At 32.4% G+C, this 26,495-nt stretch overlaps 1 protein-coding gene and 1 long non-coding RNA gene across 2 annotated transcripts; both read left to right on the forward strand.

The window, feature by feature from the left end:
• Window positions 1-1,783: 1,783 nt before the first annotated feature.
• LOC127731845 (protein ABHD13-like) lies at window positions 1,784-25,025 on the forward strand. Its single transcript, XM_052240713.1, has 7 exons — window positions 1,784-2,180; window positions 9,528-9,750; window positions 11,535-11,635; window positions 15,356-15,609; window positions 17,273-17,377; window positions 18,064-18,171; window positions 21,819-25,025. The coding sequence occupies exons 1-7, from the start codon at window positions 1,934-1,936 to the stop codon at window positions 21,879-21,881; spliced, it is 1,101 nt and encodes a 366-aa protein (XP_052096673.1). The 5' UTR covers window positions 1,784-1,933; the 3' UTR covers window positions 21,882-25,025.
• LOC127731860 (uncharacterized) lies at window positions 6,140-7,640 on the forward strand. The gene is made up of 2 exons (XR_007995853.1): window positions 6,140-6,557; window positions 6,705-7,640. It is a non-coding gene; the product is annotated as an uncharacterized LOC127731860 (long non-coding RNA).
• Window positions 25,026-26,495: the final 1,470 nt, after the last annotated feature.

A 26,495-nucleotide genomic window follows, 5' to 3' on the forward strand; every position in this document is an offset into this window, starting at 1 on the left:
GTTTTCAATTCAAAGCTTTGTAAACAGTTAATTTATCAATATTACCATATCAATGACATTTCATGTCAACACAGAAGTGCTTAGTACTGGGCTGGTGTTACCTTCGGGGAGGAAACTTCCTCCAGCAGTGGCATCGGATACAGTGGTTCTGGGACATATAATATATTGACAGGACTTGACACTCGATAATCGTATCGATTACCTTGTTATTATAATAGTCACAGAGTGGTTGTATAAAAAAAACTCATTAAACTAAAGATACCAGTCCAGCTTATAATGTTGCACGCCAGACGCACGTTTCGTCTACAAACGACTTATAAGTGACGCTCGAATAAAAAATGTTATATGCATTACCTAGTTGCAATTTAATTAGCTTGAGGCAGACTCCATACAGAGAAAGAATGGAATCATATAAACAATAGGTCAATTTTATTTGTTACATTGAATGAATGCATGGTGAACATACATGTTGTCTGGTAGGGTTCATCTGACTTAACCTCATTTTATGGTTCAGTGTTCAGTGTTCAATTTTTAATTTTTTTTAATAATGTCTGTTTCTCATCAGACGGACACTATTTGGTGCATGGTATTATTGTAAGATGAACATGCCTGTCTTCAGGTGCGAATATCCATGATTTTGAAAGGGGGCTGGCAAGCCAATGTATGGAATGATACTTAAGCTGGGACTATTATACTGTAAAAAGTCAGCCATATGGCTATGCATTTCTTTTATATGAAGCTCCATAAGGGGGAACCGGGCCTCCCTGCCCCCTAACTCCGCCCCTTGAACTTTCTGTTTATCTGACGTTGCCCTCATTTACATGGATCATTGATAATGGTAAGTTTATGTGATAATTGTAGTAAAACCTTCATAAAACAAACTTTCGACATAAATGCAATCATGAAAAGTAAAGCAGGCGAGACACCTCAGCATTTTTATATTAAAGGCAACTAATAAAATAATGACGTATTTTGTTAAATGCAAACGATTTTGGATCTTGTAAATGCATTCTCATAAATTACATTGAAAAAAATCACATACGTACTGCCAATTTATATGATAAAAGGCATAAATCGCATCTCTGCCCCCAGAAACAATACAATGAAGAAGAAATATTGAAATTCCCAATGTGAGGGGGTGGACAGCTTTTGAGGGAGGTGGAAGGTGGGGGGGGGATGGGGGCGGGAGGTGGGAGAGAAAAAAAGATTCTAAAAGTGGGAGGTCACGGGGAGATGGGGACGGGAGGTGGGAGAAGGGTACCCCCCTGTCCACCCCCTCCAATGTGGGTTATATAAATCTAACCATGCATGGTTATTGTATAGTCGAGTACACCTTTACTATGCAGGCATGTTTGAATCTAATGGCAATTAATGGGTTAGACTGTTTATTGGAATAAAGAAAAATAAGTGATTTATTGCATTATGCAGACTGATTTATCAAATATCAAATATTTGTGTTTGTTCGAATCAAATTGTCAACTTATCCATTGAAGGGGAGATAACTCAAATAGCAAAATTTCTATAAAGGAATGATAGAGAAATTTTCAATTTTTACTTGTAGCAAGAAAACAAGGTCTGTGGCAACATTTTTCTTTTTATTTTCTCAAAGCATATTTTAAAACCTATCTTCTCATATTTTATTTCAAAATTCTATCTCATAGATTTCTTTTTATTCACAAAAAATGTACTTAATTTCCAGTTTTGTGTACAAGCCCGAAACATTGCAAAGCATGCTTAACAAAAATATTCGAACGCAATCAGTGTGCAACTCTAGACTTTTCAAAATCGTGTACTTCCGAATGGTTACTGTTTCAATATGGACGACGTGGAATGTTTCCTAAAGTTACAAAACTGAAAGTGTCAAACTATATATCTTCCTTTCAAATCTGAAATTCAAAAACAATACACAATTTTAGTATAGTATCTTTTTAGTATGAGTAAAAATGTAGAAATAGCAAAAGATCTTCATTTAGAGAAATCGACAACAGATTCTGGACCGTCATCAACCAGGTCAAAGATGGGAAGAAAACTACAGATCGTCAGATTTCTAGTCAGAATCTGTGTGGCAGTTGCAGCAAGATTTTGGAAGTTGTGTAGTTCAGCTTTGCTTATATTGTTTTTGGTATACTGGTTCACTGGAGCCTTGATAGCTCTAGGATTCTTTATAGTGGCTGTGATTGGTAATTTTTTAACTACATCAAGTCATCATATAGTATTTATGTATGTTTGAAGGTTGGGTAGCAAGTAAGCTTGTACCATATCAATACATATTAAAATCGCAAACTCAAAGCATTGACAACTTGTACCACTGCATCTCGTAAGACGTAACAATACATACTAAAAATCATGGTCAACATTAGTCCAAACAATGATGACCTATTGAAAGGCTAATTTTATTTTTTTGCTGTGACTTTTCAAGACGTCATTATTATTTGGACTAGGTCAACATGTACCATGTCTGCTAAAATTATCCTGAAGTTGATTAAAGTGTGCATACTGGTAGCTAAAATTTAAGGGTAATTGGGCACTGTTTTAAGGGGACGACCATTTGATATTCTGGGGGGGGCCAGGAGGATTTTGAAAATAAATAACTCAGCCTTGATAATCACAAAAATAAATGGTTTGTTCTGTGGTAGTTTGAAAATAAATTACCTGACTTGCAATGTATTGAAAATAAATAACTCAGCAGGTCTAATCGAAAGTATGAGATGGCACCAGATTCTTCATAAATTCATCTTTTTTCAAAAAAAAAAATCGGGAAACACTTCCCATATTTTTAATAATAAAAGTATAAATATTATTTAAATATACTTGAAATGTCAGAAAATTGGTTTCATTTAACTTGAGGTTAATTGTCTCAGGAACACTTACCTCACTTTTATTAAATCAGGGCCGTAACTACATTGAGACAAATGCCTCATGTAGGAAATTTCAAAACCAAACGATTGTCTCCATATAAAATTGTGTTCACCGTGAGTGCCTTGCAAGAAGCAAGTTCTGTTCTCCCTCAGACGTAGCCCCTGATTTTTCAGGATCAATGTTTCTTATTTATTTGTCTTTTGTTCATTGATTGCCCTTCTGTATTCTGTTAGTGTTGCATTCATTTTATAATTTAGTAATTTTATTATTAACTTGATCATGAGTTTAAAAAAACACAGCAGCCACAGACTTAACTACGTGAATTACATTTTTGCTTTATCATGCATATTTGTCTTTTGATGTTGTCCCTAGAAACTAAAGTCTTACACTGAATCTATAACGTGATTTTGCTTTGAGACCAAAATATTGTCATAAAATTATTAAAACAGAACTTGCATTTTCAGTTTAAGAAAGGGTCTGGGGAACACCCAGAAGGCATGATTTTGCATCATTTGTTCTATAGCTTCTTGGGCCTTCAGCGGTTCAAAAACCCTTCAAAAAAAATTTTGCCTCGCTCCGCTCGGCTAAACATGTTTGCCAATACTTTTAAAACAGCCTTAGTTACAACCAAACTTTAATACTGTGTATGTATGCAATACATGTATATGCATTGGGGAATATAGAAGAATCATTTCTGCAGAGGATAATAATTAATTCTGATTAAATGATGCATAATGACTTGACTATACATGAATTATTTATAATAAACAAATAATTTAAAAATTGTATGTTTTCGAATATTATAAATATAGTTGTGAAAATAAATAATCAGTCCCTTGCTTTAATGAAAATAAAAAATCTTGCTTCAATAGTGCAGAAAATAGATAATCTGTCCTCTTAGTTTACAAAAATAAATAACCGATCCAAAACAAATCCTCCTGGCCCCCCCCAGAATATCAAATGGTCGTCCCCTAAGGAAAAAGGCAGATTGCAGTGTTTTCTTGTTTAAAAAAAAAGAGGAGAAAGATACCATGGGGACTTTCTAAACTCATAAGTTGAAGAGAAACTGAGACCAACAGTGCAAAAAATGAAAATTGACAAAAACCACAAAACACTATATCATATTCATAGAAAACTAAAGCTGAGCAACATATCTTCATGAAAGTTTGGGTGAAATTTCAATGAAAAAGGACAACTTGATCAGGTAAAGGTAGATAGGCATGATGGGGGGTCTAAATTTAAAATTGCTGTAATTTACTGGACATTCCTTTAGAGAATTTGATGATCTCCCCTTATATGACTAAGTTGGAAAAAAATGGAAACAAACAAAAAATATTTATGTTGTAAAAACAGTCATAAAAATGAGATAAAACATAATTTTCCTCGTCTAGATGAAAAGAATAACAATCAACTTCAATATGAGCTCTCAAAATATGCATATATCATATTAAATATATATAACCGATTGTTTTCTGGTATGTTACAATCCAAGATGGGCATCTGATGGCGGAAGACAAGATTGTTAAATGCCCTGTAGTAGTTCATGTAGATCAATGGGATATTTTGTGATCTTGTCCTAAACTCAAAATTTGTGAAAATAAACCCCTATGTTTTTAGCTCACTGTGCCCGAAGGACCAAGTGAGCCTTTCTCATCACTTGGCGTCCGTCGGCGTCTTTGTCGTCGTCATTGTCGTCCGTCGTCGTTAGCTTTTTACAAAAATCTTCTCCTCTGAAACCACTGGGCCAAATTAAACCAAACTTGGCCACAATCATCATTAGGGTATTTAGTTTAAAAAATGTGTCCGATGACCTTGCCAACCAACTAAGATGGCCGCCATGGCTAAAAATAGAACATAGGGGTAAAATGTAGATTTTGGCTTATATCTCTGAAACCAAAGCATTTAGAGTAAATCTGACGTAGGGTAAAACTGATAATCAGGTCAAGATCTATCTGCCTTGAAATTTTCAGACAAATCTGACAACCCGTTGTTGGGTTGCTGCCCCTGAAATGGTAATTTTAAGGAAATTTTGCAGTTTTTGGTTATTATCTTGAATATTATTATAGATAGAGATAAACTGTAAACAGCAATAATGTTCAGCAAAGTAAGATCTACAAATAAGTTGCCATGACCAAAATTGTCAGTCGACCCCTTAAGGAGTTATTGCCCTTAATAGTAAATTTTTAACAATTTTTTGTAAATTTTTGTAATCTTTTACAAAAATCTTCCTCTCTGAAACTACTAAGACAAATTTAACCATACTTGGCCATAATCATTATTAGGGTATCTAGTTTAAAAATTTTGTCCAATGACCCTGCCTTCCAACCATCATGGCCGACTTGGTTAAAAATAGAACATAGGGGTAAAATGCAGTTTTTGGTTTATATCTCTGAAACTAAAGCATTTAGAGCAAATCTGACAGGTGGCAAAAATGTTCATCAGATTTAGATTTATCTGCTTTTAAATTTTCAGACGAATCCGACAACCCGTTGTTGGGTTGCTGCCCCTGAGTTAGTAATTTTACAAAAATTTTGCAGTTTTTTGTTATTATCTTAGATATCATTATAATATCTAATATCTAATACTATTAATTATGATTTTAACCTTATTTTACATGATTTTCAAAGCATCAGTAAATACAGGTGAGCGACACAGGCTCTTGAGAGCCTCTAGTTTTTTACTGGAATGTTATTTATTTACACTTATTGTGTATCCTGTCTATTCAAATAAAATTCAATGCATGTATCTCTATGTATAAACAGAAATTGCAGCTGTTTTATTTTGCTGGTACATTTTTAATGCATACATTGTACATGTAGGCAGCTGGCCTCTACAATAACTTTTTTTCAACTTGCCCAATAGGACAAGTACATACCAAAACTTACTTGTCCAAATGGAATTGTAACTTGTCCAAAAAAAATCTTAAATATTAACCTTTTTTGGATTTTAAGCTAATTCAATGAACAAAATGAATTAAAACAATAGAACAGAATTTGATTTATATCTCTTGATATCTTTTCAAAAATTTGAGTCGAGAACAACTGAATCTAGTCATGTCACAGGACTTAGGTTCTAGTTTTCATCAATGCCGAAGTCTCACCAGACTCTGCACATGAGGCACAGTCTGGTAGGCCTGTCAGTCTACACTCATTTGGTTTGTATCCTGGTCTTTGATGTGGATAAAATATTGATTATTATGATTGATGCCTTACTACAATCAGCTTTGTTTTTGTCGAGCCTGCGACACAGAAAGCTTGACATAGGGATAGCAATCCGGCGGCGGCGGCGGCGGCATTAGCTAACTTCTTAAAAGCTTTATATTTTAGAAGATGGAAGACCTGGATGCTTCATACTTTGTATATGGATGCCTCATGTTACGAAGTTTCCGTCAGTCACATGTCCAATGTCCTTGACCTCATTTTCATGGTTCAGTGACTACTTGAAAAAAAAGTTCAGATTTTTTGTAATGTTAAATTCTCTCTTATTATAAGTAATAGGATAACTATATTTGGTATGTGCGTACCTTGCAAGGTCCTCATGCCCGTCAGACAGTTTTCACTTGACCTCGACCTCATTTCATGGATCAGTGAACAAGGTTAAGTTTTCGTGGTCAAGTCCATATCTCAGATACTATAAGCAATAGGTCTAGTATATTCGGTGTATGGAAGGACTGTAAGGTGTACATGTCCAACTGGCAGGTGTCATCTGACCTTGACCTCATTTTCATGGTTCAGTGGTTATAGTTAAGTTTTTGTGTTTTGGTCTGTTTTTCTTATACTGTATGCAATAGGTCTACTATATTTGGTGTATGGAATGATTGTAAGGTGTACATGTCTAGCTGGCAGGTGTCATCTGACCTTGACCTCATTTTCATGGTTCAGTGGTCAAAGTTAAGTTTTTGAGTTTTGGTCTTTCTTTCTAATACTGCATGCAATAGGTCAGCTATATTTGGTGTATGGAATGATTGTAAGGTGTACATGTCTAGCTGGCAGGTGTCATCTTACCTTGACCTCATTTTCATGGTTCAGTGGTCAAAGTTAAGTTTTTGAGTTTTGGTCTTTTTTTCTAATACTATATGCAATAGTTCAACTATATTTGGTGTATGGAAATATTTTATGATCTATATGTCAGTTACGCAGGTTTTATTTGACCTTGACCTCATTTTCAAGGTTCATTGCTCAGTGTTAAGTTTTTGTGTTTTCGTCTGTTTTTCTTAAACTATAAGCAATAGGTCAACTATATTTGTTGTATGGAAGAATTGTTAGCTGTACATGCCTGCCTAGCATGGTTCATCTGACCTTGACCTCATTTTCATGGTTCATTGGTCAATGTTTAGTTTACTTGGTTAATGTTAAGTTTATGTGACAGTTGTAATAAAGCTTTATATTTAGGACTATCAACATAATATCAATGATTAGTAAAGAAGGCGAGACATTTCAGCGTGTGCACTCTTGTTAATATATTAAAATGTTTATTCAAACGCAATCAAAAATTGTTTTGTCCATATATGATCAAATATGATTTTATGAATTTTATGGTCAATAATTTCTTTATCTTTGTCGAGCCTATGACTTTTGTCGAAAAAGCGAGACATAGCGATCCTACATTCCGTCTTCGTCGGCGGCAGCGGCGTCCACAAATATTCACTCTGTGGTTAAAGTTTTTGAAATTTTAATAACTTTCTTAAACTATCCTGGATTTCTACCAAACTTGGACAGAAGCTTGTTTATGATCATAAGATAATATCCAAAAGTAAATTTTGTAAAAAAAAAAAAAAAAAATCCATTTTTCCCGTATTTTACTTATAAATGGACTTAGTTTTTCTGCCAGGAAACATTACATTCACTCTGTGGTTAAAGTTTTTGAAATTTTAATAACTTTCTTAAACTATCCTGGATTTCTACCAAACTTGGAAAGAAGTTTGTTTATGATCATAAGATAGTATCCAGAAGTAAATTTTGTAAAAAAAAAATCATTTTTTCAGTATTTTACTTATAAATGGACTTAGTTTTTCTGCCAGTTAACATTACATTCACTCTGTGGTTAAAGTTTTTAAAATTTTAACAACTTTCTTAAACTAAAAGCATGTATCTAGAAGGTAATTTTGTTAAAATTTTGTTCCATTTTTTCCATATTTTACTTATAAATGGACTTAGTTTTTCTTCCAGTTAACATTACATACAGTCTGCAGTTTAAGTTTTTAAAACATTTATTAGATTCATAAACTATCCTGGATTTTTACCAAACTTGGACAGAAGCTACTTACAATCAAAAGATAGTATAGAGAGGAATATTTTTATTAATTTTTTTCCTCGTTTTTGTTGAGCCTGCGATTAACAGCAAAAGTAGGCGAGACACTGGGTTCCGCGGAACAATTACGAATTTTTATTTGAAAAATATTTTTGTTAAATAAAATTTATTATATTTATTAAAAAGCAACAGAATAAGGTAGGGAAATGAGGTACTGGTTTGTCTTGGTCCCGAAATGTCTCCTAAGGTGCCGAACTGTCTATTAAACATGGAGCCGATTCGTTTCCGTGCCGGTTCCGAACTAGTGTCTTGTTACCTTAGGTAGCAATACACAGTTAGGAGTTTGGTTTCGCATTTTGGCCCCGGTGGATTTTTCAAATATGAAAGTTATTGTGTAATAAAATTCATTTTTAGACAGCTGAGTACTAATTTAGCCTTCAAAGGTGGTATTTTTTACATGTTTTATGGGCTATTTTCTGTTTGACTCTCCGTATTTTCATAGCTAGACCGGTCATCGGTCCAGAAATTAATTTAATGTTTACAAACACTTTTTTCTACACGAAGTTTTTGACGCAATTTTACAAAAAAATGAGACGAAAGACATATGATTTTCATTGGATTTATTGAAAGATATATGTAAACAGTTTCAGAAAAGGTATTACTTGAAGTGATTGAAATTCTACTTTTGGTCAAATTTTGGGGAAATATGTGACATCTTTTCCCCCCTTTTTGCTATATTTTATAACAAAAAAATGCAGATTGTTGCCATGGATACACCAAGGAGAAATTATATTTTACCATTTCATATACTGGATATGAAATCTATGGAAGATTCTGATTACATACATATGCACATATATGACACAAACAGTAAGCTTAATATTGCAAGAAGGCAATGAAAAGGGGATGGTAAAATTTATGAGGGAAAATTTTAATATTTTTTCCTAACTGTTTATTGCTACCTTATCTACAAAGCACATCGCTGATTCCATCCGTAAGACTGGTTTCCAAGAATAGAATGCGTTTTATCTGTTATAAAGCATCTGACAAGGAACCAGTTTTAAATTATCGATTGCAAGTAAACATGTCAAATTAACATTTGTTTTTATCTTTTCTTGTTTTTTGTTTATTACTTTGATCATCAAAGTTGGATTTAATTTATTTTCTACAGAATAATTTTACTTGTCCCGTCGGACAAGCTTGGTATGGCTTTTACTTGTCCGACCTTTTTTTCCTCTGGTACTGGACAATCAGACAAGCGTTATTGTCGAGCCCTGGTAGGTCATGAGTTTATCATTTTTGACCAGCATTGAATCAACCATTCAATTTGACCAACTCACTTGTTTATTTTACAGGAATATTTTTCAATGCACATAACATGTTTTTATATTTTTTGATATCCTTCTTTTTATTTACAGGTATATTTTTTAATGCACAGGACATGTTATTATATTACCCAGAACAGCCACCAAACTCTAGACTTTATGTTATGCTACCAAATGCCTATCAAATGCCATATGAAAACCACTTTGTGAATACTAGTGATGGAGTGAAAATCAACTTAGTTTTAGTCAAACATCCAAAGCCAAACGTTCCAACCATTATTTATTTCCATGGAAATGCTGGTAATGTTGGACACAGGTTTGTTTAGACCATAAAAAACAACTTTTCCTTGCAAAAATGTTTTATGAGAAACAACATAGATATTACTTTTCCACAAATTTTCTGTTCTTCAAATTGTAATCAAACATCACAGCTGCAATCAACATTTTAGAGTGTGCCCTTGAGTCACACTTCAGTGATTTGAATTTCTACAGAGTAAAATTCTATACTATTCCAAGTAGGGGCCATATTGCAATCACTTTGTTCCTTCATCTGTTGATCCGTCCGTCTAACAAATATTTTTGTCACATTTTTCTCAGGAACCATCGAACAAAAGGATTTTATATTTGACAAGAAGCACGACACTGATGAGTTGTAACTTGTGAGCACTTTCAGATCTGTCAGACACATACTATAGGTTTGCTGATACTTTGAACATGTTGAATGAAAACAAATATTTTCATTACTCTATTCACAAAAGCTATGAATGACTTTATATTTGATTGTGAGCACTTTTTGGGATCTGTTGGACACTTACTGCCTGTTTACCGATACTTTGAGTTACTAATGGGGTATACTTTGATAACATGGCATTGTATGCATTCTTGTTTATTTTATTGATCTAGCAACTTCATAGTTTAAAATCAGGAATAATTCTGAATTGAGACATATCATGAAAATAAGATATGTTTTATGACTTGCAGAAAGTGTAAACAACTTTATAATCATCTTCATGTATCACCAACATTATAATCATCTTCATGTATCACCAGAGGGTGTAAACAACATTATAATCATCTTCATGTATCACCAGAGGGTGTAAACAACATTATAATCATCTTCATGTATCACCAGAGGGTGTAAACAACATTATAATCATCTTCATGTATCACCAGAGGGTGTAAACAACATTATAATCATCTTCATGTATCACCAACTTTTGGCATGTAGTTTTCCCTTAAATTAAGAAAAGAGAGGTCAAACAACTGCTAAATTTTAAATATACACTTGCATATAGTTTCTTTAAAATGAAAAATAATACTACCGCACAGTACCAGTAATTATGAATTTATGTGAAAAGGTAAGATATCATATTTAAGCAGTTGATAAAAATTATGAAAGTATTTTATCATACTTATGCTTGTATAAATGAGAGGCATAAGATACCAAAGGGATATTCAAACTCATAAGTCGAAAACAAACTGACAATATGCCATGACAAAAAATGAAAAACCATGAAAAGAAAAATAACAAAAAGTATATGTGGAGGTTGTTATACAGTCCTATAAATAGGAAGAAAAGACATTTAGGTCACAGCAACTCAACAATAACAGCTTATCAAAAAGTAAATTTGGAGGTCGTAATACAGTCCCATAGATAGGAAGAAAAGACATTTAGGACAAAAAATACATCTTGAGGTCATTAGGACAGTCCTAAGCATTTGACAAATACTTGTAAAGTATGACCACATCTTGGTCACATTAACTTTTTACAAGTTGTGAATTAATTCAAGAGAAAAAACCAAATATCTCATATCAATTTCAAAACAGACATACAATCTTAGGAGATGATATCCTCTGATGAAATTCTTGACTTTGTACAGGAGCATACTCTTAAAATAGAACTTAATTAGTTTTATGGGTTAAGTGAAGTGTCCTGTCAAACAAGTATGGTTTTTTTTTCACAAATGAAGTTAGTTAAAAAAGCTCAGGTTCTGTTATCTTGTAAAACTTTTTAATTTCATTTCAAATTGTTTGTTTATATATAAATCGTACTTCTGTCAATTGTGTCTGTGTATTTATTCTGTTTAATTTGTTTTTCAGGTTGATGAATACTCTTGCATTATTTGAACAGTGTAAATACAATATTTTGTTAGTAGAATACAGAGGTTATGGAAAGAGTGAAGGTTCTCCAAGTGAAGGAGGTTAGTACATCAGGAAGTATTTGAACAGTGTATTAAAAACAACATTTGTTGGTAGAGTTAGAGGTTATGGTAAGATTAATTATTAAATAATGTAAATTAAGAAATTATTGTTAGGTTGTTGTCATTGCGAATAATGTGACTGGGTGAGTATCGCAATAATGAGAACTTGTATTCTGATATCTGATACATATATTTGTATGCAGCTATTCCTGTAGTTGCAAAAATTATTCTCACTTTTTGGTCTGTCATGTCGAAATTGCAATAATAAATGCATGCAATAAATTATGATTTTACAGTATTGAAAATCTCAATATCATTTTTGTCTGTGAGACATAGGTATTACAATCTGGCAACGGAGATGTAAACTATTTGTATAAAGCTTTATATTTCAGAAGGTAGAAGATCCGGATGCTTCATACCTTGAACAGTAGATGTCAGTACATGTCAGTCTGGCAAGTTTCATCTGACCTTGTCATTATTTTCATGGTTTATTGGTCAATGTTAAGTTCTTGTGTTTAGGTCTGTTTTTCAAGTACTTTAAGCAGTAGGTCAACTATATTTGGTGTATCGAATGATTGTAAGGTGAACATGTCTGTCTGGCTGATATCATCTGACCTTGACCTCATTTTCATGGTTCATTCGTCAATGTTGTTTTTGTGTTGTGGTCTGTCTTTCAATTACAATAAGCAATACATCAACTGTCTTTGGTGTACGGAAAAATTGTGAGGTGTACATGTCTGTCAGACAGGATTTATCTGACCTTGACCTCATTGTCATGGATCTTTAAAAATGTTAAGTTTATGTGATACTTGTAGTAAAACCTTCACAAGACTTTCAACATTAAATCAATGGTCCGTAAAGCAGGCAAGACATTTCAGCATGTGCACTCTTGTCTATATTAAAATCTGCAATGTTTTAACATAGTAACATCTAGTTTTAAGTTTTGATACAATACATTGGCAATTCACACATTAAGGGATCATAGATTTATTCTTACGAGCATGCTCGGCGCTTCCTCGTAAGAATAAATCTATGATCCCTAACTACCCCAACAAATGTCTTTCTAACAATGCACAAAAATTGTTTTTCACCAAAATAAAAATCCAGATTTTCAAAATTTATGTTTCAATTTTTTTCTTCAAAACAAGTTTAACAAAAGTTGATCCATTAGCTTTCCATGTCTGTTAGGAGGGTTGAGGCGACCTCTGTTGCTAAGTGATCTAAGTTTATCAACATTTATCACTAGTCTGTTAACTGATGTTGCATGTTAGAACCCTGCTTGAGGTGAAATGTTTTGACTCTGATCTAAATTTACAAGGATTGCTAATTTTAATGCTGAAGGTCAGTGGTTCTCTTTGGTAACTCTGGCTTCCTTCACAATTAAAAAAAAGGCGCATGACATAGCCATGGCAGGGCTTCCAAAAAATATTTGAGGCAGCCGGACATTTTATATCTTATCCCGATTTTAATCCCTTTAGACTTAGTAACAAAAGGCAATTATGGTAATCAGTTGGCCATCATATAAGTTTATAACCAATGATTGACATTAAAACGATATTTAACTTTACTTTGATATAAATTTGATGTTCTGACGTAAACTGTTAAATTGAAAGTGCAATCATTCGAAGTGTGCAACATCAGCGTTCTTATTCTGTCTTAGACTCTTTATTTGTGCAAAATAACGTTGGCAAAAACTTTACTTTCGTTTTTAAAAAGCACATTTCCCTAATCCGGATATTGACTTGACAATGGTAAATCACGGACCGGAGACGGATACGTAAAATCCGTGTACGTTCACAAAGCATGATTGAGTTAAGTAGCTCTTTCCAAGTTATTTCTTCAAGAAATTACTCGAAATGAACGTTAGATAAAGGTATCAATGATAATTTTAGCATTTTTGAAGAATTAGGATGCATAATTAAATTTCCCACCAGCGCACATGCGCACACGTGTACTAGTTCAAACAACGTGGTTCTGACGATTATTCGTTTAAAACCTTTTTAAATTTTTCGTCAAATCATATTTATTAACGTATTTCTTATAATTTCAATCTTTCAGACTAAATTAATTAGATGCAAACTGCTGAAATGTAAGAAAATAACTTTGAATACCCTTTAGTGTACCCCAGTATTTAACACGATGTACAGTGTTTAAATATAATAATGAATATCATACAAATTCATTTATAAATATTCTTATTTGAAGAATTATTTAAAATCTCAGGATACTTTTTTTAAAACTGAATGCTCAGTTAAAATAATATCTACAAAGCGTAATTAAATAGGATATTGTTCCATACACGCTTACATGTTTGACCTCGTTTACCTGATCACCTTTATGTCCATTGTTATGCATCATTAATTCTATTGATTAAGACAAGCTTAGGACACCTCATCAAAGGTAACAACCTGTAATCAGTGAATGATTTATGGCTTCAATATTACTATTGAAGTGATAATTGTTTGACAGCTTGTTGTTATTTAAATAAAAGAAAACGTGTTTTTTCTACTTTGTATTGAAATACACAAGCTTAAGACCAAGCCGTACATTTATGTACCCAGAGGATTAGACTAACTGAGACACTTCAAAGTATCTGAAATATGCTGCATCTGTTTTATTAAACCCAATTATGACCGAAATATCTTTGTGAAATAGATTGCCACAATTATAAACTAAAATGCCCAAACGGACATGCCCAAAGCCCCAAACAGACATTTTTATCGATCGATAGTTGGTAAAAATTGAAATGACCGTTTTATGAAAATGCCTTGAATAACAAAAAGTGGCAAACCAATTCTATTTGACCATTTGAGGCTGAGAGCAGCCGGACTTTTTATGAAAGTTTCGGTCAAGTCCGGAATATATGACCGTTTTGGAAGCCCTGAGCCATGGTCTCTGAAAGTGGCATTATTCACCAACAAACAAACATGGAAAAGTAGTTTTACAAAAGTTAGTTTGACTTTTCATGTTTGTTAGGAGGTTAGCTCATGCATTGCAATCAAACTTGTCACTTGCAGACAATGGCATAGACAGCATTTCATTCGGTAAAGAAAAGTTGAACTTTAATAATATATTCTTTTTTTTCCCTTTTTTTTCTTGCAAAACAAGAGCAAACTACAGACTCATTGAACAAATTCTGTAGAAGATCTTCAAGCACAAAGTCCACAAATTAGTACCACCAAAATCCAGAAAAAAATAAAAACAAACTCAAAAGTAGTTGCAGATTTTAAAACAAAAACAAATACTAGAATAATATGCAAAGATATTTTTTGAACTGCAATTAATTATAAATCTACCCAAAGGACATGTAAAACGGTCAATTTAGAATGTCCCTCCATAGGACAGGTAGAATGGTCAATCTAGAAGAATCTGAAAGACTGTAAAAAGTAAAATCCGTGTGAGCTGTAGTGTGCTTGTAGATCATTGAATAACATTCTCTTTATTTCAAAAGGGGCAAAGTGGTCTTTTAAAAATAGTTGAACTACTGTATCACTAGCCTGTCAACACTGAGACTGGGGTTGTGAGTTTGAATCTGACACATTGTAGGTGAATCAATCCTAATTGACTACGGATATCAGTTCCTACCAAAGGTCAGTGGTTTTTCACATGCACTCCAGCTTCCTCCACCAATAAAAACTGACGGCCATAAAATAGCGCAATAGTGCTGAAATTGGCATTAAACACCAATCAATCAATCAATCATCAATCTCTTTATTTCAGGTTTATACAAAGATGCAGAGGCAGCTATAGACTTTTTATTAAAAAGGACAGATATAGACCGTAACAAATTAATAGTGTTTGGACGCTCACTAGGTGGCGCTGTAGCTGTACATTTAGCATCACAGTCATTATATGAACGTCATATAGCTGTATTAGTGATAGAGAATACATTTTCATCGTTACCTGATATAGCTAGAACATTATTTGATTTTCCATTTTTAAAATATTTACCAGATATATTAGTAAAAGCTAAAGTAAGTACAAATATTTACCAGATATATTAGTAAAAGCTAAAGTAAGTACAAATATTTACCAGATATATTAGTAAAAGCTAAAGTAAGTACAAATATTTACCAGATATTAGTAAAAGCTAAAGTAAGTACAAATATTTACCAGATATATTAGTAAAAGCTAAAGTAAGTACAAATATTTACCAGATATATTAGTAAAAGCTAAAGTAAGTACAAATATTTACCAGATATATTAGTAAAAGCTAAAGTAAGTACAAATATTTACCAGATATATTAGTAAAAGCTAAAGTAAGTACAAATATTTACCAGATATTAGTAAAAGCTAAAGTAAGTACAAATATTTACCAGATATATTAGTAAAAGCTAAAGTAAGTACAAATATTTACCAGATATATTAGTAAAAGCTAAAGTAAGTACAAATATTTACCAGATATATTAGTAAAAGCTGAAGTAGGTACAAATTAACACTAAATTAATTATTGTGAGTTTCTTTATTATGGTGAGTATTTGCGATTGTGTGAGTATCATTCTGAATTTGATACATATGAATATATGCAGATTTTCCTGAAATCACAATAATTAATCTCATTTTTTTGTTCATTCTTGGGCTGTTTTCTGCACTTTGGTCGGGTTGTTGTCTCTTTGACGCATTCCCCGTTTCCATTCTCAATTTTATTCAAAACTGGCAATGATAAATGCACCCAAAAATTTATGAATTTACGGTACATGTATATATAACTGAATAATCGTTAAGTTATCATTACACATTTATTGAAATTTCAATTATACATTAAAAAGTATTTACTCTAGAATCTTTACATTTTTGTTAAAGCATAAAAAACAATGAATATAGGTCTTCACTAACACCCGAACAAATATGAAGTATTGCAACACTTTATTATACATCCACTCATGATCATCTTTTGTTTAAAATTACTCAACATCATGATCTGTATGAAGGAACAATTTGATATTGTAAATTCAGAAATTATTGCGATGTTTTTATTATTGCGAAAAATGCGACAGGGTAATAATCGCAATAATTTAAACTCGCATTTTGAAATTTTGTATATAAATTAAACAGGATTTTTTTCAATATCGCAAAAATTAAAATCCCATTTTAGTTTAAAATAACAAAATCGCAATAATAAATGCACGCAATAATTTCTGAATTTACAGTATTTGGTCTGGAACTTTATAAATTGAGTTTAACTGTGTAAGCGATTTGCAGATCTGGTTGGCATTAAATTGAATGGTTTTACACTAGTAATTTTTGAGGCCCTTTATAGCTTGCTGTTCGGTGTGAGCCAATGCTCCGTGTTGAAGGCCGTACCCTGACCTATAATGGTTTGCTTTTATAAATTGTTACTTGGATGGAGAGTTGTCTCATTGGCACTCATACCACATCTTCTTATATCTATTAAAGCCCTATTTGATGATACGTTCAATATTTATTATACCCAATAAGCATGGGATTTTTAGTTAATGAGTGGTCTTATAGCTACCAAGACATGGTGTGCAACTCCTTGCTTATGTACCTCATGAAGGCAATTGAAGAAACATATAATGTATACACACTGAAATGATCAGTATTGCACCTCCTTTACAAAAGAGTTCCATTATTCATTGTTGTAACTGAATGAGTTTGTGTTTGTTTTCTTTTCAGTACAGATCTATATCTAGGTTACCAAATATAAAAGTGCCGACATTATTTTTATCCGGTTTATCAGATAATCTTATACCACCAAGAATGATGGATACTTTACATACCGTAAGTGGTTCTTATCAATTTGCACAATTTTAAGCTGACCTGGCATCACTTTGTGAGGGAATCCTTCATCCTTCTTTAAATTTTGCAAAAACTTAATCCACTGAAACCTTTTTTCTAATTGGAACTTGATTTAGTCTTAAGGAATCCACTTATAGCTTCAAAAGTATGATAGTTTACAGCCAGATTATCTGTTTTTATGTATTTCTAAGGTCTTTTTCTTTCTGGAAAACATTAGCCACACTCCTTGACCTATATAAATGTGTCAGATACATATTCTAACAAAATGTTATGGTGGTCCATGCATGTGGCCAATGTTATTTGAAAAAAACCTATTAAAATTTAGACAAAACATTGGTCAAAAGTATGTGTTCTAATGGGTCAGAACTTGTTAATTTTGTAATTGTCGGATACTTTTACAAATTTTGTCATCAAATTTTAACTATCAATATTAAAGTTTATGTATGAGAAAATTCACGGAAATAAACGGACAATATTAACCCTTCAGAACCTTCTCCTTTCAAGAAAGTACAAAATTATTCTTACATAAGTGATATGACAGCCACAAGGTCATTTTAAAAAAACTGTAGAATTTTGCTTATGGTTTCTGTACTGGTAAAACAAAATTAACACTGTGAATGCCCCTACTTCTTTGTTATTAATTGAGTAAATGTTTTGTTTCTACACAGGTATCTGGAAGTAAAAAGAAAAGAATAGTACGATTCCCTGGGGGAACACACAATGAGACTTGGATGTCCCAAGGGTACTATCAGGCTATTATTAACTTTGTCAATGAGGTAAGAATTGTACGATTCCCTGGGGGAACACACAATGAGACATGGATGTCCCAAGGATACTATCAGGCTATTATTAACTTTGTAAATGAGGTCAGAATTGTACGATTTACCGGGTGAACACACAATGAGACTTGGATGTCCCAAGGGTACTATCAGGCTATTAGGGGACGACCATTTGATATTCTGGGGGGGGCCAGGAGGATTTTGAAAATAAATAACTCAGCCTTGATAATCACAAAAATAAATGGTTTGTTCTGTGGTAGTTTGAAAATAAATTACCTGACTTGCAATGTATTGAAAATAAATAACTCAGCAGGTCTAATCGAAAGTATGAGATGGCATCAGATTCTTCATAAATTCATCTTTTTTCCAAAAAAAAAATCGGGAAACACTTCCCATATCTTTTAATAATAAAAGTATAAATATTATTTAAATATACTTGAAATGTCAGAAAATTGGTTTCATTTAACTTGAGGTTAATTGTCTCAGGAACACTTACCTCACTTTTATTAAATCAGGGCCGTAACTACATTGAGACAAATGCCTCATGTAGGAAATTCCAAAACCAAACGCTTGTCTCCATATCAAATTGTGTTCACCGTGAGTGCCTTGCAAGAAGCAAGTTCTGTTCTCCCTCAGACGTAGCCCCTGATTTTTCGGGATCAATGTTTCTTATTTATTTGTCTTTTGTTCATTGATTGCCCTTCTGTATTCTGTTAGTGTTGCATTCATTTTGTAATTTAGTAATTTGATTATTAATTTGACCATGAGTTTAAAAAAACACAGCAGCCACAGACTTAACTATGTGAATTACATTTTTGCTTTATCATAAATATTTGTCTTTTGATGCTGTTCCTAGAAACTTAGGTCTTACACTGAATCTATAACGTGATTTTGCTTTGAGACCAAAATATTGTCATAAAATTATTAAAAAAGAACTTGCATTTTCAGTTTAAGAAAGGGTCTGGGGAACACCCATAAGGCATGATTTTGCATCATTTGTTCTATAGCTTCTTGGGCCTTCAGCGGTTCAAAAACCCTTCAAAAAAATTTTTGCCTCGCTTCGCTCGGCAAAACATGTTTGCCAATACTTTTAAAAGAGCCTTAGTTACAACCAAACTTTAATACTGTGTATGTATGCAATACATGTATATGCATTGGCGAATATAGAAGATTCATTTCTGCAGAGGATAATAACTAATTCTGATTAAATGGTACATAATGACTTGACTATACATGAATTATTTATAATAAACAAATAATTTAAAAATTGTATGTTTTCGAATATTATAAATATAGTTGTGAAAATAAATAATCAGTCCCTTGCTTTAATGAAAATGAAAAATCTTGCTTCAATAGTGCAGAAAATAGATAATCTGTCCTCTTAATTTACAAAAATAAATAACCGATCCAAAACAAATCCTCCTGGCCCCCCCCAGAATATCAAATGGTCGTCCCCTTATTAACTTTGTCAATGAGGTGAGAAGTCCATAAACCAGGCCATTAGTTTTCTCTTTTAAATTATTTCACAATTAGCAATGCTTGGACCTTTTATAGCTTACTATACTGCTTGGTTTTGATCATTGTTGAAGGCTGTACAACCTATACCACTAGTAGTTGTTTTCATTCCCTTTGGTCTCTGATGGATAGAAAAAAATGAAAACAACACGTTATAAATTTCATGCGTCTGAAGCTCTTTTCTGGATTTACCTTCATCAGGAACGCTCAATGCCAAATATTTGAAAGCCAAGGATGTATAAGAACTGAAACAGTTGAGGAGCTATACAACCAAAAAAGACCTAAATAAATAGCCAAGTTCATCTAAGGTCAACTTTGACTGAGGGAGTTGAAACCTTAGTTTCTAAATAATTTCAAAATTTATAAACAGACAATTTTAGAAGGGTTTGTTAGAAATCATGTCAGTACCGAAGTACTGACTTCTGAGCTGATGATACCCTCGAGGACTGATAGTCCACCAGCAGAGGTATAGACCCAGTGCTGTAAAAAATGAAAACAACGCATTATAAATTTCAAACGTACAATTTTAGAAAGAATAGTTGTCTCATTTATAAAAATAAGAGGATGTGATATGATTGCCAATGAGACAACGCACCACCAAAGACCAAATGATGTAGAAATTAACAACTAAAGGTTACTGTACTGTCTTCAACAATGAGCAAAACCTATACCCCATAGCAAGCTGTAAAAGGCCTCGAGATGACAAATGTAAAACAATTCAAACAAGAAAACTAACGGCATGATTAATGTACCAAACAATAAACCTAAAACAAGTATGATATACAGCAACAAAGGAAACCTCTGAATTACAGGCAATCATACCACATATCCTTATTTTTATAAGAAAATAGAATCCAATGACATTTTGATTGCAGATCCATTTGAACAAGACATAAAAAGGATAAGAGGAATACATATAATATTGGAAAGTACAAGCTCTGATTCCTTGCCCGGTTTTGGCTATACTATTTTGTCCTTTTTGGTTAATAGCTCTTCATCTTTTTAATAAGCTTTGGATTTTCAAACATTTTGGCCTCGAGAATCACTGAAGAGACATTGATTTGATGAAATGCGCATCTGGTGCAGAAAAATTGGTACTGTTTATGTTATTAGATAGGAACAAACAAACAATGGACTCCTATGAGAAATAACAAACAAATACTTGAATAAATAGATGAATTGATAATTGAAAATAGGGTGCAATATTTTTTAGGCCATTGTATATCATTATTATATTGTTCTCACAGAAATCCAACCTCAATTTCCCAGGGATTAGACATATTTTAAATGAATGTAACAAATATAATCAAAGATCTTACATCACTGTATAAATACACTATGATATAAATTACACAAAGATATAAATACACAGATACACAAAGATAAAACACACTAAGATATAATACACAAATATATGAATACATAAAGACATATATATATATAAATACACAAAGATATAAATACTCAAAGATATATAATACACAAAGATATAAATACTCAAAGATATATAATACACAAAGATATATTACACAAATATATGAATACATAAAGATAAAAATACACAAATATATGGATACATAAAGATAAAAATACACAAAGATTTAATACATCAAGATATAATACACAAAGATATGAATATTTAAAGATTTGATACTGTTATTTCACAAAGATATAAATACACTAAGATATGGATACATAAAGATATAAAAACACAAAAATACAATACATAACAAAATTTCTGCCTCAGGACGGGTATATGATATATGAAAATGTGGCAGAATTAAAATTTTGAGAGTTTTTAATACCACACATTATCCCAAGAAAATAGAAAAATAATAAAAGGACATTTCAGAATTAAAAATGCTAATGGTTATGATGATGAGAGTTTTTAACGACCTTGACTGGCTATACAGCCCTCGCACGGTCAGCAGTCATGAACGGTTATGAGTAGGTAAGCAAACTAGCCTTTTGACCATTTCAATATGTTGTACAATTCCTTAAAACAATATTCCAACCAGAAAACTAGAAACTTCTACAGTGGATTTTTTTGTATTGTTGTGTTGCTATCTCAATAACAAATAACATAAAGTTACCAAAAAAACTATTAGTGAATTCTTTTGTTTTTTAAGGTTTTAAGAACAAGATCATTTGAAACAGACACAGAAACTATGGTTAATATGACAACAGTGTAACAGTGTAAAGTGCATCATAGTTACCATGACAACAGTGAAGATGGCAGATATTACAGTGACCATGTCAACCTTGCCATACAATATTTTGTTAACTGCCTCTGCACCAAAAGATATCAAAATAGTGTAACATTTGTGGCAATGATGTCAAAAAAGTTGAAATATGGATATTGTTTTTAACTACAAATTGATGATACTACAAATTTATGAAAAATACTGGATTATTGATAACCCCACTAATTTAGTCCCTCCCCCTAATCGATCTCTCCTACTTGCGAGGGCCAGAATTCCTAACACGATAAAAACTCTTCACATATCTTTGATTGTGATTGGTGCCCTGTAGAAGAGGTGACCAATCAGCAATCAGCTCAATTTTATCGAGATAGGTAAATCCCGAGCTAATTCCGAATGATTGTTTGAAGATTTTTCATTGTCTATGCATTCAGGCGTTAATGAAGTAATCGCAGATCAGCGGAATATAAAGACTGAATTATTTGGGTTAGATTATTGAATGAAATAAGAAGCCAATGTTCTCTGACCTTCCGAAGGTGGATGTTAGCTTTGCTCAAGGATTGAAAAATCAACCACTAAATTGTTGGGGTTATCTCCCTTTGATCATTTGGATAAAGATGGTAACAAGTTAATGTCATTTGAATCTACCGTGCTACATATTAGACCAACAAATAAGTCATTTTTAATGTTTTCATTTTTGGAAGAGAAAGGCCTGGAAATACCCTTAGCTGACAAATACAAAATTTATTTAGGCAATCAAAAATTTCTTCACTATCAAACATGTTATGATGACTGTTATGGTTAAGGTGGTACCAAACACCTTGACTAAAATTAATTTGGCTCGTTCAATTTTCATAAAATTTTTACCAAATATTTACTTTGACCTTTTGACAAAAATATAAAAATTTCAAAAAATTTGAACCACACACTTTATCGGAAAATTTTCATTGGATGTATATCAGTTTGACATACACTAATTTTGATCATTGAGAAACTTGATATTTTCTTAACAATAGAACGTGATTAAAACTTTCAGCTGATTTTTACAGGGTTATCTCCCTGTAGTGTTATGTACCACCTTAAATAATGTAATTCACATGAAAAGTTATCTGTATTAATACTGTGAACTATTTAAAATTTACAATAAGTAAGAAATGGACCAAGTAAAAAGCATTGGAAAAGTTCTCAAACTAGAATGACTTATGTGTCTGTGGACATTCTTGGTAATTCTTAAACGTTAATGCCAGGAGTATTTTTTTTTAAAAAGAAAAAAAAATAGTATGATTGGGTATCATAAAATCTTTAAAAAAAATATTGAATTCAACTTATCCTTTTTGGGGTTTAAAATTTGTCAGAATATAACCAAATATTACCAAGACATTATGTTTGTACATACACCCAAGTTTGCGGTAGTGATCATGTGATAATTTTGTCACAGATGTCTTGAGAGCTTTATCTGTGTCAGTACATATTAAAGCGAAATTTTTTTCCTTGGTGGTCCTTGAAGAAAATCTGCTGGTCCTCACTATTATTTCTATTGCAAAATATCAAAAATTGTGTCAGTCCTTTGCAAAATTTTGGTGGTCAAAACCTTCGAACCACCACTTTTCGAGAACTCTGGTAAAGCATTCGCACTTAACTCAATTAGTACATATAAGGGTGGCAGCCACACTACAAATCTGCAAGGTTAGGGTGGCATTTTAATTTGTTTGCCACATTATAACTCCAGTACAAAGTGTGGGTAACATTTATGGTTTTCTGTTCACACTATAACTCCAGTACAAAGTGTGGGTAACATTTATGGTTTTCTGTTCACACTATAACTCTAGTTCAAAGATATGGTGGCTTCTATAAATACAACTATGCTAGTACAAAACTGGTGGTGGCATTTATTCAAGCAACAAAATGTGCTATTCTAAATGATATTTGCTGAATATCCATCTTCTCATTTTTTCTTTAGAAAGAAAAAAAATGATTCAAGTGCAATTATAAAACAACATTCCATTGTATCTACAGATAGGTATACATACACATAACATTATTTAATTTGGTATGATGAAAAATATCTTACAAATATTGATGTTTGTTTAGATAGGATTTGCATTTAAATGTACCTTTGAATTAGAAATTTTTTCTATGTTTTTAGAAAATCGCAACGGAAAAGGATATTGATAAAAAATAAAAACTTGCATTTTAAATTTTGATAGAATTATTTGTATGCAGAGTGAGAATCACAAATATTAATCTCTGATTCTACAAAAATCACAGTAATGAATGCGTCCATGTCGCTGAACTAGTTATTTCTAAATAAACAGCTACTATATACTATATTCCTTTATAAAAATAATTCAGCTATAAATTGTAATCAGCTATATCTGTGTCAGTACAAAGTAATGCAAAATCTTTTCCCCAGATGGTCCTTGAAGAAAATCTGCTGGTCCTCACTATTATTTCTATTGCAAAATATCAAAAATTTTGTCAGTCCTTTGCAACAATCAGGTCAAATTTATATATAAAATTAAATGAGAATCACAAAAAAAAATTCAAACTGGACCAGTTGTATTTTAGTACAAGGTTATCTGTTTCTTATGTAAGAGAACATAAGTGTGTTATTTGTAATGATTAACAAACTGTAGACACAGAGATATGTTTGGAAATATCTTAAATGTAAACTATGCAAAAGGTTTAATAATCAATGGACCATAACTGAGGGCAAAGTAATCTACAAGGAAATGAGCTGGTCACCCTCTAATGACCTAATCACAAACTTTCACAATTGTTATAGACACCCGAAAAAGCACATTGAAGTCTCATCTCTTTGACTAAGTAAAGGAGTCATTTAAACCATTTGGATAGATTAGATTAAGGAATTAGTAGAGTGAAATCTGTGTATTTACCTTGTATATGGGTCACACAAATTTAGAATTTTTCAATGTTAAGTCTAACCCTATCTCAAAATGTATCTGTTATGAGTCAAGTTTTGAATGTTCTGATATGTCCTATCTATATCGTTGATTAATGATGAAGTGCATTGTTGGTAAATCTTTATTCTATATTTGTTAATTATTTGTTGTTATTTAATATCATATTGCATATGAACATAGTATTTATAAATAAATAAAATTGTGATTTTTATTGGTTTAACAAAATTTCTCATAATGGACTTTATGTGGCCTTCTAAAAGTTGCTAAACTGTCTAGTTTTTTGGTTTGGTCTATTTCCTTGATACTATAAACAATAGGGCCACTATATTTTGTGTATGGAATCATTTTGGAATGATTGTTAGGTGTGCATGTCTGTTTGGAATGTTCATATGACCTTAATGTTAAGTTCAAGTGGTTTGGTCTGTTTTCTAGGTACTATAAGTAAAAAGACCACTAGATTTGGTGTATGGAATGATTGTAAGTTTTACATTGTCTGTCATGGTTCATCAGACCGTAACCTCATTTTCATTGATCATTGATGTTTAGTTTATGTGATATTTGTAGTAAAACCTTCATATTACAGGCTTTCAACATAAATTCTATTATTAGTAGAGCAGGTGAGACATTTCAGCTTGTGCACTCTTGTTTTAGTTCCTTCAGGGATGATTGAACGATTTTACTTTTGGTCGTCTGAATGGCCCTATTCTCTAACAGGAAATATTCTTTTTTGTTTCTAAATCTATTTATTATATAAGCATTATATTTGGGTATTAATTTTACTGGGTTGCTGTCTTGCTGACGTCTAACCCACATATACTTTTCTTCATCACTATTATATGCACATTCAATTAATAATTTATTTATACAAAATACCAATCCGATTGAGTCCTTTTAAAGTGTTGTTATGGACAGTTGTTTGTTTGGTTTTTAAAAAAAATTTGGCTATGATATTATCTATATTGTTTACAGGTAACTTAAATTTTTGAATGTTGTCGAAGTATCTTCTGCCACATTCATTATGTGCTTGTCCCATGCCACTTTAGTATGTGTTGTCCTCTGTCATTAATGTTATTACCAGAAGATTAAATCAGACTGCTGATTTTCTCTTTTGAATATTTTCAAATTTTGTTATCCCATGGACTTTTCATTGCCTACTTCTGTTCTATGGTTTGGGTTTTGTTCATTGTTGAAGGCTGTACAGTTCCCTTTAGTTGTTTACATCATTGTTCTTGTTCAAAATATCAGGAGGCATATCGTTTTACCCCTGTCCATCTGTTCTGCATGGGATATATGATTTGTCTGGCTAATTCCCACTACAGATTTCAAGCTAGAATTTCAAAGTATGCAGGGTGATAGTACATATACTAAAGCTGTGCATGTTATCAGTTTTCTGCAAATGACAGGTTGTTGAACTTCATATTTAGGTAAAATAGGCATGCAGAACACATGGTTTGTTTGACTAACTGCTCCTACAGTTTTCAAGCTAGAAGTTATATATTATGTACTGTAGGATGTTGGAACTTAAAGTTGTGGATATTGACAGGATTTTGATTTTCTTAATTTTCCACTCCTGACAAATGTTTAACCTTATTTGTGGGCTTATTAGACCCCTACCGACGAAGTCTTAGGTGACTTTAGGTTTGCACTCCGTCCGTCTGTCTGTCTGTCTGTCCGTCCGTCT

The sequence above is a fragment of the Mytilus californianus genome, unplaced genomic scaffold (assembly GCF_021869535.1).
Source record: "Mytilus californianus isolate M0D057914Y unplaced genomic scaffold, xbMytCali1.0.p SCAF_21, whole genome shotgun sequence".
Classification (NCBI taxonomy): domain Eukaryota; kingdom Metazoa; phylum Mollusca; class Bivalvia; order Mytilida; family Mytilidae; genus Mytilus; species Mytilus californianus.

Bases quoted from the DNA above. Each gene is read 5' to 3' on its own strand.
- LOC127731845 (XM_052240713.1), top strand. From the start codon at position 1,934: ATGAGTAAAAATGTAGAAATAGCAAAAGATCTTCATTTAGAGAAATCG. The intron at 2,181-9,527 runs GTAATTTTTTAA...TTTTATTTACAG, and splicing joins CTTTATAGTGGCTGTGATTG to GTATATTTTTTAATGCACAG. The intron at 18,172-21,818 runs GTAAGAATTGTA...TTGTTTTTTAAG, and splicing joins TTATTAACTTTGTCAATGAG to GTTTTAAGAACAAGATCATT.